The 12,688-nt window shown below is 43.7% G+C and overlaps 2 protein-coding genes across 3 annotated transcripts in view; one reads left to right on the top strand and one right to left on the bottom strand.

The window, feature by feature from the left end:
• LOC134337312 (protein S100-A1-like) overlaps window positions 1-12,688 on the top strand; it is a 65,775-nt gene that overhangs the window by 5,268 nt on the left and 47,819 nt on the right. The window contains exon 1 of one of the 2 annotated variants that reach the window (XM_063032213.1): window positions 7,842-7,958. The exons of the other annotated variant lie outside the window; for it this stretch is intronic. Coding sequence (XP_062888283.1) covers window positions 7,891-7,958 — 68 coding nt within the window. The 5' untranslated portion in view covers window positions 7,842-7,890. Of the gene's footprint in view, window positions 1-7,841; window positions 7,959-12,688 lie in introns of those variants that run through there. 2 annotated transcript variants of the gene reach the window in all.
• Window positions 1-12,688, bottom strand: part of LOC134337313 (protein S100-G-like) — a 77,991-nt gene that overhangs the window by 42,537 nt on the left and 22,766 nt on the right. The gene's annotated exons all lie outside the window — the stretch shown is intronic.

Genomic DNA, 12,688 nt, shown 5'->3' with positions numbered 1-12,688 from the left:
GGTGGAAGAAATAAACAGGCAGACTATTATTTAGATGGGGAGAGAATTCAAAATGCAGAGATGCAAAGGGACTTGAAAGTCCTTGTGCAGAATACCCTAAAGGTTAACCTCCAGGTTGAGTCGGTGGTGAAGAAGATAAATTCAATGTTGGCATTCATTTCTAGAGGTATAGAATATAAGAGCAGGGATGTGATGTTGAGGCTCCATAAGGCACTCGTGAGACCACACTTGGAGTATTGTGTGCAGTTTTGGGCTCCTTATTTTAGAAAGGATATACTGACATTGGAGAGGGTTCAGAGAAGGTTCACAAGAATGATTCCAGGAATGAAAGGGTTACTGTATGAGGAACATCTGGCAGCTCTTGGGCTGTATTCCCTGGAGTTCAGGAGAATGAGAGGAGAATCTCATAGAAACACTCCAAATGTTAAAAGGCCGGAACAGATTAGATATGGCAACGTTATTTCCCATGGTAGGGGAGTCTAGGACAAGAGGGCATGACTTCAGGATTTAGAACAGAGATGCGGAAATTACTTTAGTCAGAGGGTGGTAAATCTATGGAATTTGTTGCCACGGAAGGCTGTGGAGGCCAAGTCTTTGGGTGCATTTAAGACAGAGATAGATAGGTTCTTGATTAGCCAGGGCATCAAAGGGTATGAGGAGAGGGCAGAGGAGTGGGGATGACTGGAAGAATTGGATCCGCCCATGATTGAATGGTGGAGCAGACTCAATGGGCCGAAAGGCACTACATCTGCTCCTATATATGGTCTTATGGTCTTAATTGGCAGCTCATTATTCCAGAGTTTCGTTATTTTAGACATGACAGAACAGAAAGGACTAAAGGAGGAAGGGTAGCGTGAAAATGTGCTCAGTCAGGAAAAACTGGAGAACTCATCCAGTGTGGTGTTATGGGTGGAACTGAGAAATAAGAAAGCACATGACCATATTAATGAGGCTATATTACAGACCATCCAACAGCCTGACGGCTTTAGATGAATGAATTTGTGGAGAGATCGCAGACTGTTGCAAGAAACATAAGGTTCTTAAGTTTCTTAACTTTCCACATATTGACTGAGATTCCCATATGGTAAAATGACTAGACTGGATGGAGTTTTTCGAATATGTTCAGGAAAGTTTCCTTCATCACTGCATAGAGGACCCAATTAGAGAGTGTATGAAATCTGATCTCCTATTAGGGAATGAGACAGGGCAGGTGACAGAAGTTGGCGTAGGGGAACACTCTGTATCTTGTGATCATAATGCCATTGGTTTCAAGGTAGATATGCAAAAAGATAGGTCTGGTCCATGGGTTGAGGTTCTAAATTGGAGAATGGCCAATCTTGATGGTATCAGAAATTATCTGGCAAGTGTGGATTGGGACAGGCTGTTTTCTGGCAAAGGTGTACTTGGAAATTGAGAGGCTTTCAAAAGCGAAATTTTGAGAGTACAAAGCTTGTATGTGCCTGTCAGAATAAAAAGTAAAGATATCAGATCTAGGGAACCTTGGTTTTCAAGAGATATTGAGGCCCTGGTTAGAAAGAAAATGAGGTGCTTGGCAGGTATAGGCAAGTAGGAACAAATGAAGTGTTTATGGAGCATATGAAATTAAGAAAGAAATCGGGAGGACTAAATGGAGGCATGAAGTTGCCCTAGCAGACAAGGTGAAGGAGAATCCTAAGGGATTCTACAGACATGTTAAGAGTAAAAGGATTGCAAGGGACAAAATTGGTCTGCTGGAAGATCAGAATGGTAATCCATGTGTGGAACCAACAGATGGGGATATCTTAAAAGAATTTTTTCCATCTGTATTTTCTCGGGAGATGAACACAGAGTCTATGGAAGTGAGGCAAAGAGGTATCAACTGTATGTACCCTATACTGATTACAGAGGAGGAGGTGTTCGCTGTCCTAAGGCAGATTAGTGTGAATAAATCCCCAGGGCCGAATAAGGTGTTCCCTTGGACCCTACAGGAGGCAAGTGCAGAAATTGCCGGGGCCCTAGCAGAGATATTTAAATCATTCTTCATGACTGATGAGATACCAGAGGATTGGAGGAAAGCCAATGGTGTTCCGCTGTTTAATTAAGGTTCTAAAAAATAGCCAGGAAATTATTGGCTGGTGAGCCCAACATCAGTAGCGGGAAAGTTAATGGAAGGAATTCTAAGGAACTGGATATATAAGTATTTGGATAGACATGGACTGATTAAGGATAGTCAGCATGGCTTCATCCTAGGTAGGTCATGTCTAACCAAACTTACAGAGATTTTCAAGGAAGTTACCAGGAAAGTGCATGAAAGCAAAGCAGTAGATGTTGTCTACATGGACTTAGCAGGGCACAAGGTGCCAGTGGGAGGCTGACCAAGACGGTTCAGCTGCTCGGTGTTCAAGATGAGAGAGTAAGTTGGATAAGACACTGGCTTTGAGGGAGAAACCAGAGTGTGGTAGTAGATGGTTGTCTCTCAAACTGGAGGCTTATGACTAATGGAATGCCACAGTGATCAGGGCTGGGTCCATGTTGTTTGTCATCTATATCAATGATTTGGATGATAATGTGGTTAACTGGACCAGCAATTTTGCAGATGACACCAAGAGTGAGGGTGTAGTGGACAGCAAAAAAGGGTATCATGGCTTGCAGACGGATCTGGACTAGCTGGAAAAATGGGCTGAAAAATGGCAAATGGAATTTAATGCAGACAAGTGTGAGGTTTTGCACTTCAGTAGGACCAACCAGAGTAGGTCTTGCACAGTGAATGGTAGGGCACTGAGGAGTGTGGTAGAACAAAGGGATCTGGGAATACAGGTTTATAATTTGTTGAAAATAGCCTGCTGGTAGTGTAGTGGCATGTTTTCCATCCATGCTGATTTGAGCATCGAGCTAACAAAAAAAGCAGACAAATGCTAAAGAAATGACAAGGTAGGCAACCAATGCTCCACACGGTGTGGAATGGAACAACAATTCATTGAAAATGGTGTCACAGGGAGATAGGGTCGTAAAGAAAGGTTTTGGCACATAGACCATAAGTCAAAGTACTGAGGACAGAAGGTGGGATGTTATGATGAAGTTGTATAAGATATTGGTGAGACCTAATTTGGAGTATTATGTGCAGGTTTGGTCACCTACTTACAGGAAAGATGTAAAAAAGTTTGAAAGAGTACAAAGAAAATTTACAAGGATGTTGCCAGGACTGGAGGACCTGAGTTATAAGGAAAAATTGAATAAGTTAGGACTTTATTCCTTGGAATGTAGAAGATTGAGAGGAGATTTGATAGAGGTATACAAAATTATGAGGGGTATAGATAGGGTAAATGCAAGCAGGCTTTTTCCACTGAGGTTGGGTGGAAATACAACCAGATGTTATGGGTTAAGGGTGAAAGGTGAAATGTTTAAGGGGAACATGAGGGGAAACTTCTTCACTCAGAGGGTTGTGAGAGTGTGGAATGAACTGCCAGCACAAAGTGGTTTATACAAGCTCAATTTCAACATTTAAGAGAAGTTTGGATGGTAGGTGTATGGAGCACTATGGTCCTGGTACAGGTCAATGAGAGTGGGCAGTTTAAATGGTTCAGTACAGGCTAGATGGGCCAAAGGGCCTGTTTCTGTGCTGTACTTTTCTGTAACTCTGTGAAGGTAGGCTAGCCAAAGAGATTACCAAAGTTATTTTCAACATATATAAAGAGTAAAAGAGAGGCAAGAGTAGATATTGGACTGCTGGAAAATGATGCTGGAGAGGTAGTAATAGGTATCAACAAAATGGCAGATGAACTGATAATTATTTTGCATCATTCTTCATTGTGGATGCCTCAAGCAGTATGCCAGAAGTTCAAGAGTGTCAGGGAGAAGAAGTGAGTGTAGTTGCTGTTACTAGGAGAAGGTACTTAGGAAGCTGAAAGATCTGATGGTGGATAAATCTCCTGGACCAGATGGACTACACCCTGGAGTACTGAAAGAGGTAGCTGAAGAGATTATGGAGGAATTAGTAATGATCTTTCAAGAATCACTAGATTCTGGCATGATTCCAAGGGACTGGAAAATTGCAAATATCATTCCACTCTTCAAGAAGGGAGGGAGGCAGAAGGAAGGAAACTCCAGGCCAGTTAGTCTGGCCTCCGTGGTTGGGAAGATGTTCGAGTCGATTGTTAAGGATGTGGTTTCAGGGTACTTGGAAGCACATAATAAAATAGGCCGAAGTCAGCATGGTTTTCTTAAAGGAAAATCTTGCCTGACAAATCTCTTAGAATTCTTTGAGGAAATAACAAGCAGGATAGACAAGGTAGATGGTGTGTACTTGATTTTTCAGAAGGCCTTTGACAAGGTCACACGTGAGGCTGCTTAACAAGAACCAATGGTATTATAAGAAAGATACTACCATGGATAGAGCATTGGCTGACTGGCAGGAGGCAAAGAGTGGGAATAAAGGGAGACTTCTTTGATTGGCTGCTGGTGACTACTAGTGTTCCACAGGGGTCTGTATTGGGAGCGCACTTTTTATGTTGTACATCAACGATATCGATGAAGGCTTTTGGCCAAGTTTGCGGACAATCCAAGGATAGGTGAAGGGGCAGGTAGAGTTGAGGAAGAAGGGAGGCTATAAAAGGACTTAGACAGATCGGCGGAATGGACAAAGAAGTAGCAAATGGAATACAATGTCGGGAAGTGAACGCCCATGCACTTTGAAAGAAGGAATAAAAGCATAGGCTACTGTCTAAAGAGGGAGAAAATTCAAAAGTCTAAGGTGAAAAGGGACTTGGGAATCCTCATGCAGGATTCCCTAAAGGTTGTGTACAGACTGAGTCCGTAATGAGGAATGCTAATGTGACGTTAGCATTCGTTTCGAGAGGACTAGAATATAAAAGCACGGATGTAATGCTGAGGCTGTATAAGGCATTGGTGAGGCCTCACATGGAGTATTGTGAGCGGTTTTGGGTCCCATTTTCAAGAAGGGGTGCACTGATAGTGGAGAGGATCCAGAGGAGGTTCATGAGAACGGTTCCTGGAATGAAAGGTTATCACATGAGGAACGAATGGTGGCTCTGGGCCTCTACTCATGGAATTTAGAAGAAGGGGGGTGGGGTTGTTGGGGAAATCTCATTGAAACCTATCCTGAAAGCCCTGAATAGACAGGATGTGGAGAGATGTTTCCTAATGTTGTGGAGTCCAGATCCAGAGGGCACAGCCCCAGGATAGAGGGATGCTCATTTAGGATGGAGAGGCAGAGGAAGTTCTTTCGCCGGAGGGTGGTAAATCTGTGGAATCCATTGCCACAGGTGGCTGTGGAGGCCTGGTCATTGGGTGTATTAAGGCAAAGGCTGATGGGCTCTTTATTAGTCAGAGCATGAAAGGTTATAGGGCGAAGGCAGGAGATTGGGGTTGAGAGGGAAATGGATCTGCCATAATGAAATGGCTGAGCAGACTCAATGGGCCGAATGGCCTAATTCTGCTTCTATGTCTTATGGTCTTATGGTTCCCATCCTTCCTTCCCATCACTTGGCCCAGTATCAATCCCTGCTAAAGTCCACAAGTGTTGTAAATCTGAAATAAAAAGTGGAATTTTTTTTTGAGGGGGTGCTGCTCAGCAGGCCAGGCAGCATCTGCGCAGAAAGGAACAGAGTTAACACTTCAAGTGCCTCCATCACTACCTGTTTTTATTTCCTCGTTCTTCATGCCTGAAACAACCCACTCACTGAATCAGCTCCTGCATTTTTTTCTTCAGAACCCACTTTCAGTGTGGAATATTCAGGTTATCTTTACAATGCTTAAACATGTTCATTGAAGGACATGATCAATTAAGTTCCCAAATGTTCTCCAAGATTCAACCATAAAACTTTAAATCTCTTAAACTATAGCTCATTTGAAATTGGTAACAGGCAATTAGTTTATTTTTATGTAGCGAGAAAACTTTTTTTGTGGTGCTATCCAGACAGATCCATTCCATCCATTAGTATGTTGAAGAAGCTCAAAAGGAGAACAGTTACTGCATGAAGAATATGGTGTAACATTTACTGAGAAGGTGCAGCGCAGATAGGAAATAAGGTGTCGGGGTTGCTAGAGAACTCAAGTGCACGAATCACAGGGACCTTGGCAACTCCAAAAAAACTAAAGATTTATTATACAAATTAGCCAGCAAAACTAACAAGAACTCAGGCAAACTGTAAAGAATCTGTGGTAGAAATGGTTAAAATTAGTGTATGATGGGATACTTGACCATTCTGAAACAGCTGGGCTTAAGACTGCTGATGCGTGTCCAGAGTAATCTTGGATGATAAGCGCAGTACCAGGAACTCCAATTAACAAGATACTAGGCCCCTGGAACCGGGAGGGAGGATATCTCTGGGGGGTAAATTATGAGCCCTGATAACAGGAAGCAGGAAGAACTGTTAGACTCACACTGAGAGATAATTGACATGCCTTTTAAACGATTGATCACGTACTGACCGTGGGATGCCAAACAAAGTTATACGAAGTTGTTAGTCTTGCTGTATAAATATGAGCTTTGTACAACCTAAAAATCTGTTCTGGCGGTGGTGGAGACTGCTGCAGACTCTCCATGATATCATGTTAATAAACGCTTAAAACAAAACTCGAAGTCACTCTGGTGTTCTTAGTTAGTGTTTCCATGACGGTATCTCAAAGAACTGAAATCACTCGCTATACATAAAATGAACTCAGTCTGCGTTTCACCAGACAAGGATCCACAGCGACTGAGTAAAGAGGAGTTGGCAAGCCCCCCACCACCCCCGAAATACACCCTGGAGCATGTAAGAATTCCAAATATTGAAAATCGCATGCTAACTAAAGTGTCCCAAATTGAATAGAAGTGATTAATACTAAAAGAGTTTAACGATCCCCATGATCCCAAATGAGGCAACTGCAAAACAAAGTGAAAAAACAGAGCTAGTGCTAATCAAACAATTAGACATAAAAGGTAAACAAGAAACACTGCAAACCCACAAGGTGACACTGAGAAAATACAAACCACATACCAAATGAAAAAAAACTCTCCTCTTTTCCTTTTAAAAACAACCCCTGGTTGTGGCATAAAGTGCAAGGGCTATAACCAGCTGGACTGAGAAATCACAAGTTCAAATTAGTGTGTAAAAGTACTCTCCTTGTGTGTGAAGCAGGAAGCACGCAGTTCAGCAGTAAACCAAACCGCACTCAATTGAACACGACCCAGGATACAACATCCAAGTTCCGGGTGCTTTACTGAGCCGCACTCACACATTCAATTGAATTAGAGTAAAACTGAGAGAGGACCAAAAATATACCATAAGTACTTAATGCAGCAAACTTATGACAATTAAATCACATATTCATAAGAAATTAGGAATATATGAAGCTAAACCTGCATGTAAATATCCAAAAATTATACACAATATGCGTAAAATAAGTTTTAAAGCATGCAAGGAAATTAATATCATGTGAGCAGTTCTTAAATTACCAAGGCTGATCAAATACTACACTAGTTGCTGTTTAATAGAGGGCCCTTTCTGTAAAGTTTCCAGCTGGGTGTGGTGCAATGTGTTTCTGCGTGACAAACGTTGCAGGAGTAAGAATCAAAGACGGGTCTGGCATCTGCAGAGACTGACACCGCTGGCCTTGATTTGATCACTTCTGTTACTTCTGCCATGACAGTGCAGGGTACCTCATGACTCAAGCTGACACTTCCTGTGTGTGTCAGCCGAGAGTCCTAGGTTTTCCTCCGCACTCTGATCACGCGCTCCCTTGTGCCGCCCGTATGAGTGGTGGATTAGTGTCCCAAGTGTAGCCTTCACTTTTGATATACTGTATCTCTGCACCTTGGTCACTTTCTGGAACTCAAGTTCAAGGCAAGCACCTACAAAATTTGCACCACAGTCAGAGCACAGTCTTTTAGAGGGACCACGAATAGCATTAATGCAGCCAGATGCATCCATGAACTCAATCATGTGTACCGTATGTGGACAACTGGAGTACTCGGGCAAGTAAAGATCACTTCCTATCACTTACTTGGAGGAGGAGCTTAGGAGGATGATGGCGATTCCTTTGCTTGCATCTTTGGAAACAACTTTATTTCTATATTTAATATCTCTATTTTGCCCTTTCAGGGTTCTTTTAAAGACCCTGACCTGGAGTTACACGCTGACTTCAGTTCTTTGCAGGAATGGGACCCACTCTCGGGGTCTCATGACTGGCTGCTATTCGATATGCCAAGGACGCAGCCTAGAAGACTAGCGGGCCTTCAGGGTTCCAGGATTTTGTGGCTCTGGAGGCGGGCAGACTCGAGGTCCGCAGGAAACTGGTGTGTCATGGGAGATGGAAGATCGTAAGCAGTGTGCTGGCTGCTGGCTGTGTGCCCAGAGACCCGAGTTCTTTGGGCACAGAGCTCGGAAGAAGCGACGCACCAAACTTTTAACACCATAAATCAGCAAGTTGTTTGTTATGTCTCCCCTCTCGCTGTGAAACGGAGACACCTCTTTTTCCCTTATTAGCGAGAGAGAGAGCCTGTGGTATGTCGAATTACCGGGTGAACGAGTAGTCTTTGGGGTACTGCAAGTCTGCGTCTTTATTGATGCTTTGCTGCATGCTTGAGTGCGCGGTGGGGGGGTGTAGATGTTTTTTTTGCTGCTGGGGGAGGTGGGGCTCATTGCTTTGCTGCTGCTTATGCATAGGTGGGGGGGGACTTTGGGGATCTAACATTTAACTGTCATTCATTCTTTGGGGCACGCCTCTGTTTTTGTGGGTGTTTGCGAAGGGAAAGAATTTCAGGATGTCTATTGTATACATTTCTCTGACATTAAATGTACCTTTGAAACCTTACTGCGAGCCACACCTCTTCTTGTACCTCTGCTAACCACCGTGCAAAGAACAAAGACATTCAGATCAGTATATGTGAAGGGTGGGGTAGTGCTTCATTGCTCCTTTGGTAATTCTAAATTCATTTGCATTTCCATTTTACCCTGCAGCTAGTGTAAAGTAACACAGTGATGTAAAGTGCTATTTCTGAATCTCTTGTCACCAGTTAACTGTATACTAGCAGCTCTAATTGCCCCTTCTGTGAAAGTGCCTCCGTGATGCTCCACCTTTCACGATGGTGGTGTATGAACAACCTAATGTGATGCGTGCCATGCAAAATAATGGGGTTCCTCTCTGAGCTGCTGAAATCTGCACGCTTTAATCTTCGTCCAACTCTGAGCAGGACGTCTTTGGCCATGACTGGATCCAATTTAGTGAGTGCATTGTTCTTGTTGAGGTTTCTTCCCTTAGGAAGAATGTTTAGTTCATCGGAGAAGGTGGCTGTCTGCACAGAGTGGATTGCCGTGCTTGTTGTCTTAGACAGTATGCTGGCGGTGTGGGATCTCAAACATCTATACCAACCTCTGCACCCGGTAGGGAGCTGTGCGCCAGGACTGAAAGAGTGTACAGTGTAAGCAAGAGTTGCAAGTGGTCTCTGCAAGGAGTTCCAGGGAGAGAATTTTTCAAACGTCTCTGGCGTCATGGGCCTATTTACTGTGCCATTGGCACAGCATGTCACTTGAGGTCAAACCTCTGTATCGCCACCAGGATCAATTAGCTCAAATATACCTGGTTGTACGCAGCAAGTGGAGTGTGGTTTGTACAGAGAGGTTGGTCTTGTGAACCAGTTGGTGTTGATGAGCTGGCAGACTTGGACAGGTCTGGAGGCATGATCAGCCACATGGTTCCACTGCTGTGGATGCGTAGGCTGTCGAATTCTTTGCAACAGGAGAAAATCTGCCGAAGCTGGAAACCCGACCAACCCACACAAAATGCTGGAGGAACTCAGCAGGCCAGGCAGCATCTGTGGAAAAGAGTGCAGTCGATATTTCAGGCCGAAACCCTTCAGCAGGATGAGAAAAAGCAGATTTGAGAGGTGGGGAACGGGGAGAGAGAAACACCAGGCGAGAGGTGACACATGGAAGGGAGGGAGGGGGAGTGAGGAAGCAAAGAGCTAGGAGGTTGATTGGTGAAAAAGATAGAAGGCCATGGAAGAAAGGAAAAAGGGGGGAGGAGCACCATAGGGAGGTGATGGGCAGGCAAGGAGATAACATGAGAGAAGGAAAAGGGGATGGGAAATGGTGAAGGGAGGAAGGCATTACTGGAAGTTGGAGAAAACGATGTTCATGCCATCAGGTTGGAGGCTACCCAAACGGAATACGAGGTATTGTTCCTCCAACCTAAGTGTGGCCTTATCCCGACAGTGGAGGAGGCCATGGATGGATGTATCAGAATGGGAATGGGAATGGGAAGTGGATTTAAATGGGTGGCCAAAATTCTTTGGATCCTGTTATGGTTGTTATTCAAGTCTGGTTCAGTGAACAGGACGTTATTCAAACTGATGCCACCATACTGAACACTAGAGTCAAAATCCACCCTGATCTTTCCAGGGCAGTGGACTCCAAATGTGGGTAGATACCAGCTTTATTTTCCCTTGGTCAGTGGAGGGGCTAGCACTGCATGGTCATTTTCAAAGGTTTTCTGCGTGAAAGCAACAAACTGCTCTTTCATCTTCGACTTTCAATCATGTATGTGCTCCAGAAAATTGAGGCGAGTCAAGGCTGGTTTTCTATTGTTGGGCTGAAGTGGTCTGGGAGACTTAAAGGGGAGAGGCGCCACCCAGCTCTTGGACTCATCTTCGAAGACCTGTTTGTCCATAGTCTTAAGAAAGAGTTCATCTTTGAAAGAGGGTGCAAGCTTATGATCTTCCTCAGTTCCTTTGAAGAGTGTGAGCCCAAGGCAGTCTTCATCTGTTCTGCTGAAGCTGAAGCTTTGCAAGACCACACTGAGACTGTGAACTGGTGTTTATCTTTCCTTTCAAGTTAACATGACTTGTGCAAGGGTTAAACAGTGAAGGCCTCTCGTTTCCCAGGATGTGGCCAGTAGGCCTATGACGTTCCCTAAACATATAACACCAAAAAGGACCCATCCTAAGTCCAGCTTCTGGGTGAAGGGTGCATTCCCAGGACTATTGATATACTATCTGACCTGAAGTGCAGTGAGGACATCTCTCCCAAGCAGAAGTAGGATTTGGGCTTCATCATTCAGAAGTGGGATCTGTTCAGCAGGACATTTAAGATAGGTGTGATAGAGCGCAGCCTTAGGAATCGGTATTTCTTTATGATTGTCTGAAATATCATTACATTCAGTTAGTATTGGAAGTGTAACAGTAATGCTATCATTCCATGTTTCAATCTGATAACCTGTCTTTCTTCTACATCTCTCCATTACATCAGCACAGGTCTTCAAGGTGTAGGATGATGAATTGGCATTGATGCCAACCAGATCAAAGAACTCTGACTGGGCTAAGGATCTGTTGCTCTGATCATCAAGCACAGCACACATCTTGAAAGCATTCTCTCATTGCCTTTTAGGATACATTCTAGCTAGGCATATCTTCGAACAGTATTTAGTGGCTAGACTGCTGCTACAAACTTCTATGCGTAAAGAGTTCACGGAGGGCAAAGTTTCTTCATTTTCCTCCCCACCATGTTCTGAAGTGCGACCTGAAATCTTGGATGCCTGGCGTGCCCGTGGAGGAGGACCAGGATGTAGGGCTGTAACATGACTGCTGACAGCCATGAAGGAATTAAGCATCTGCAAGAAAGCATCAAACTTGAATGGGTCGAGGTCAGTAGAAGTAGACAAACCAATTATCTTTGTTCTTGCCATGTGCTTGAAGGAATGGAGGCTGCCATTTTGTGAAGCTGCTCTGTAACTTCCATTTTGTGAACTGTTTGATGAACTGATTCATCCTCTCGGATAACTTAATTAGAACAATTGAATGTGGACACAAGGAGTTTCTTTTAATGATTTGCTAAACCTGAAACCATTCTCAGATGGACTGTTTATTGAGTACAAAGGCAAGAATGCAAAAAAAGTCTCATTATCTCAGCCTGATAGCTTAGTGATCCAGATTGACTGGTCTGAACCAGAGTCAAATAGAACAAAACAATTCACCTGAGGCACAAAGTTGTGGAGCCCTTAGCGACATCCAATGGAAATCTGGTGCCGGTCAGTCAGTTGACCTCGAGCGAACATGATTGAAGTGCAAATATTTGAACTGATGAGGAAGAAGAGTATAAGCATAAGGAACTTTGAATGAAAAGCGGCAAGAACTTCAGGAGCGGGGAGAAAAAGAATTGATCATATGGCCAACAGGAGATCTTCTATTTCAGTGTTATAAATTGACGAATTGGTCTGAGTGAGTACTGGTACAGAAGGAATAGCAGAGTTCATGTTTTAAGTTTTTGACCTGGGGTCAACATAGTTATGTTGCTGTTTGTGCAGAGACAACAAAGTGCAAGCTTTGATTAATTAAGAGTTGTGTAGAGAGTTGCCTAATCGAGTTCAGTCAACACTGTTGTTGCATTCATCACACTTGAATGTGGCCCTGTAGTTATGTGCAAGATGTGATGACGAAGAACCGCATCTGAAGCAAATCCCTTGCTCTTTTGACAAAGTCTTACACTTCTCAACAGTTTTTAACCTAAAGCCACCACACTTTCACAACAGGGGAAGGTAATTATGGATGGGGCAATGTTCTGCTGGGTCGTATTTAAGTACAGCTTCTTTCTGGGCTCTAGGTTAGGAGACATTGGCCTTATGGACTGACATTGGAGTTCTAATATCTGTGTGCATTAGAGAAAGTTTCTCACTCTGAGGCAAGCTGTGACTGGGAAGAGCGAAGCTCGGGCCA

This window comes from Mobula hypostoma, chromosome 24 (genome assembly GCF_963921235.1).
Source record: "Mobula hypostoma chromosome 24, sMobHyp1.1, whole genome shotgun sequence".
NCBI classification, from domain to species: domain Eukaryota; kingdom Metazoa; phylum Chordata; class Chondrichthyes; order Myliobatiformes; family Myliobatidae; genus Mobula; species Mobula hypostoma.
The sequence above is the reverse complement of the archived record's forward strand: the minus strand, read 5'-3'. Positions and strand labels throughout refer to the sequence as shown.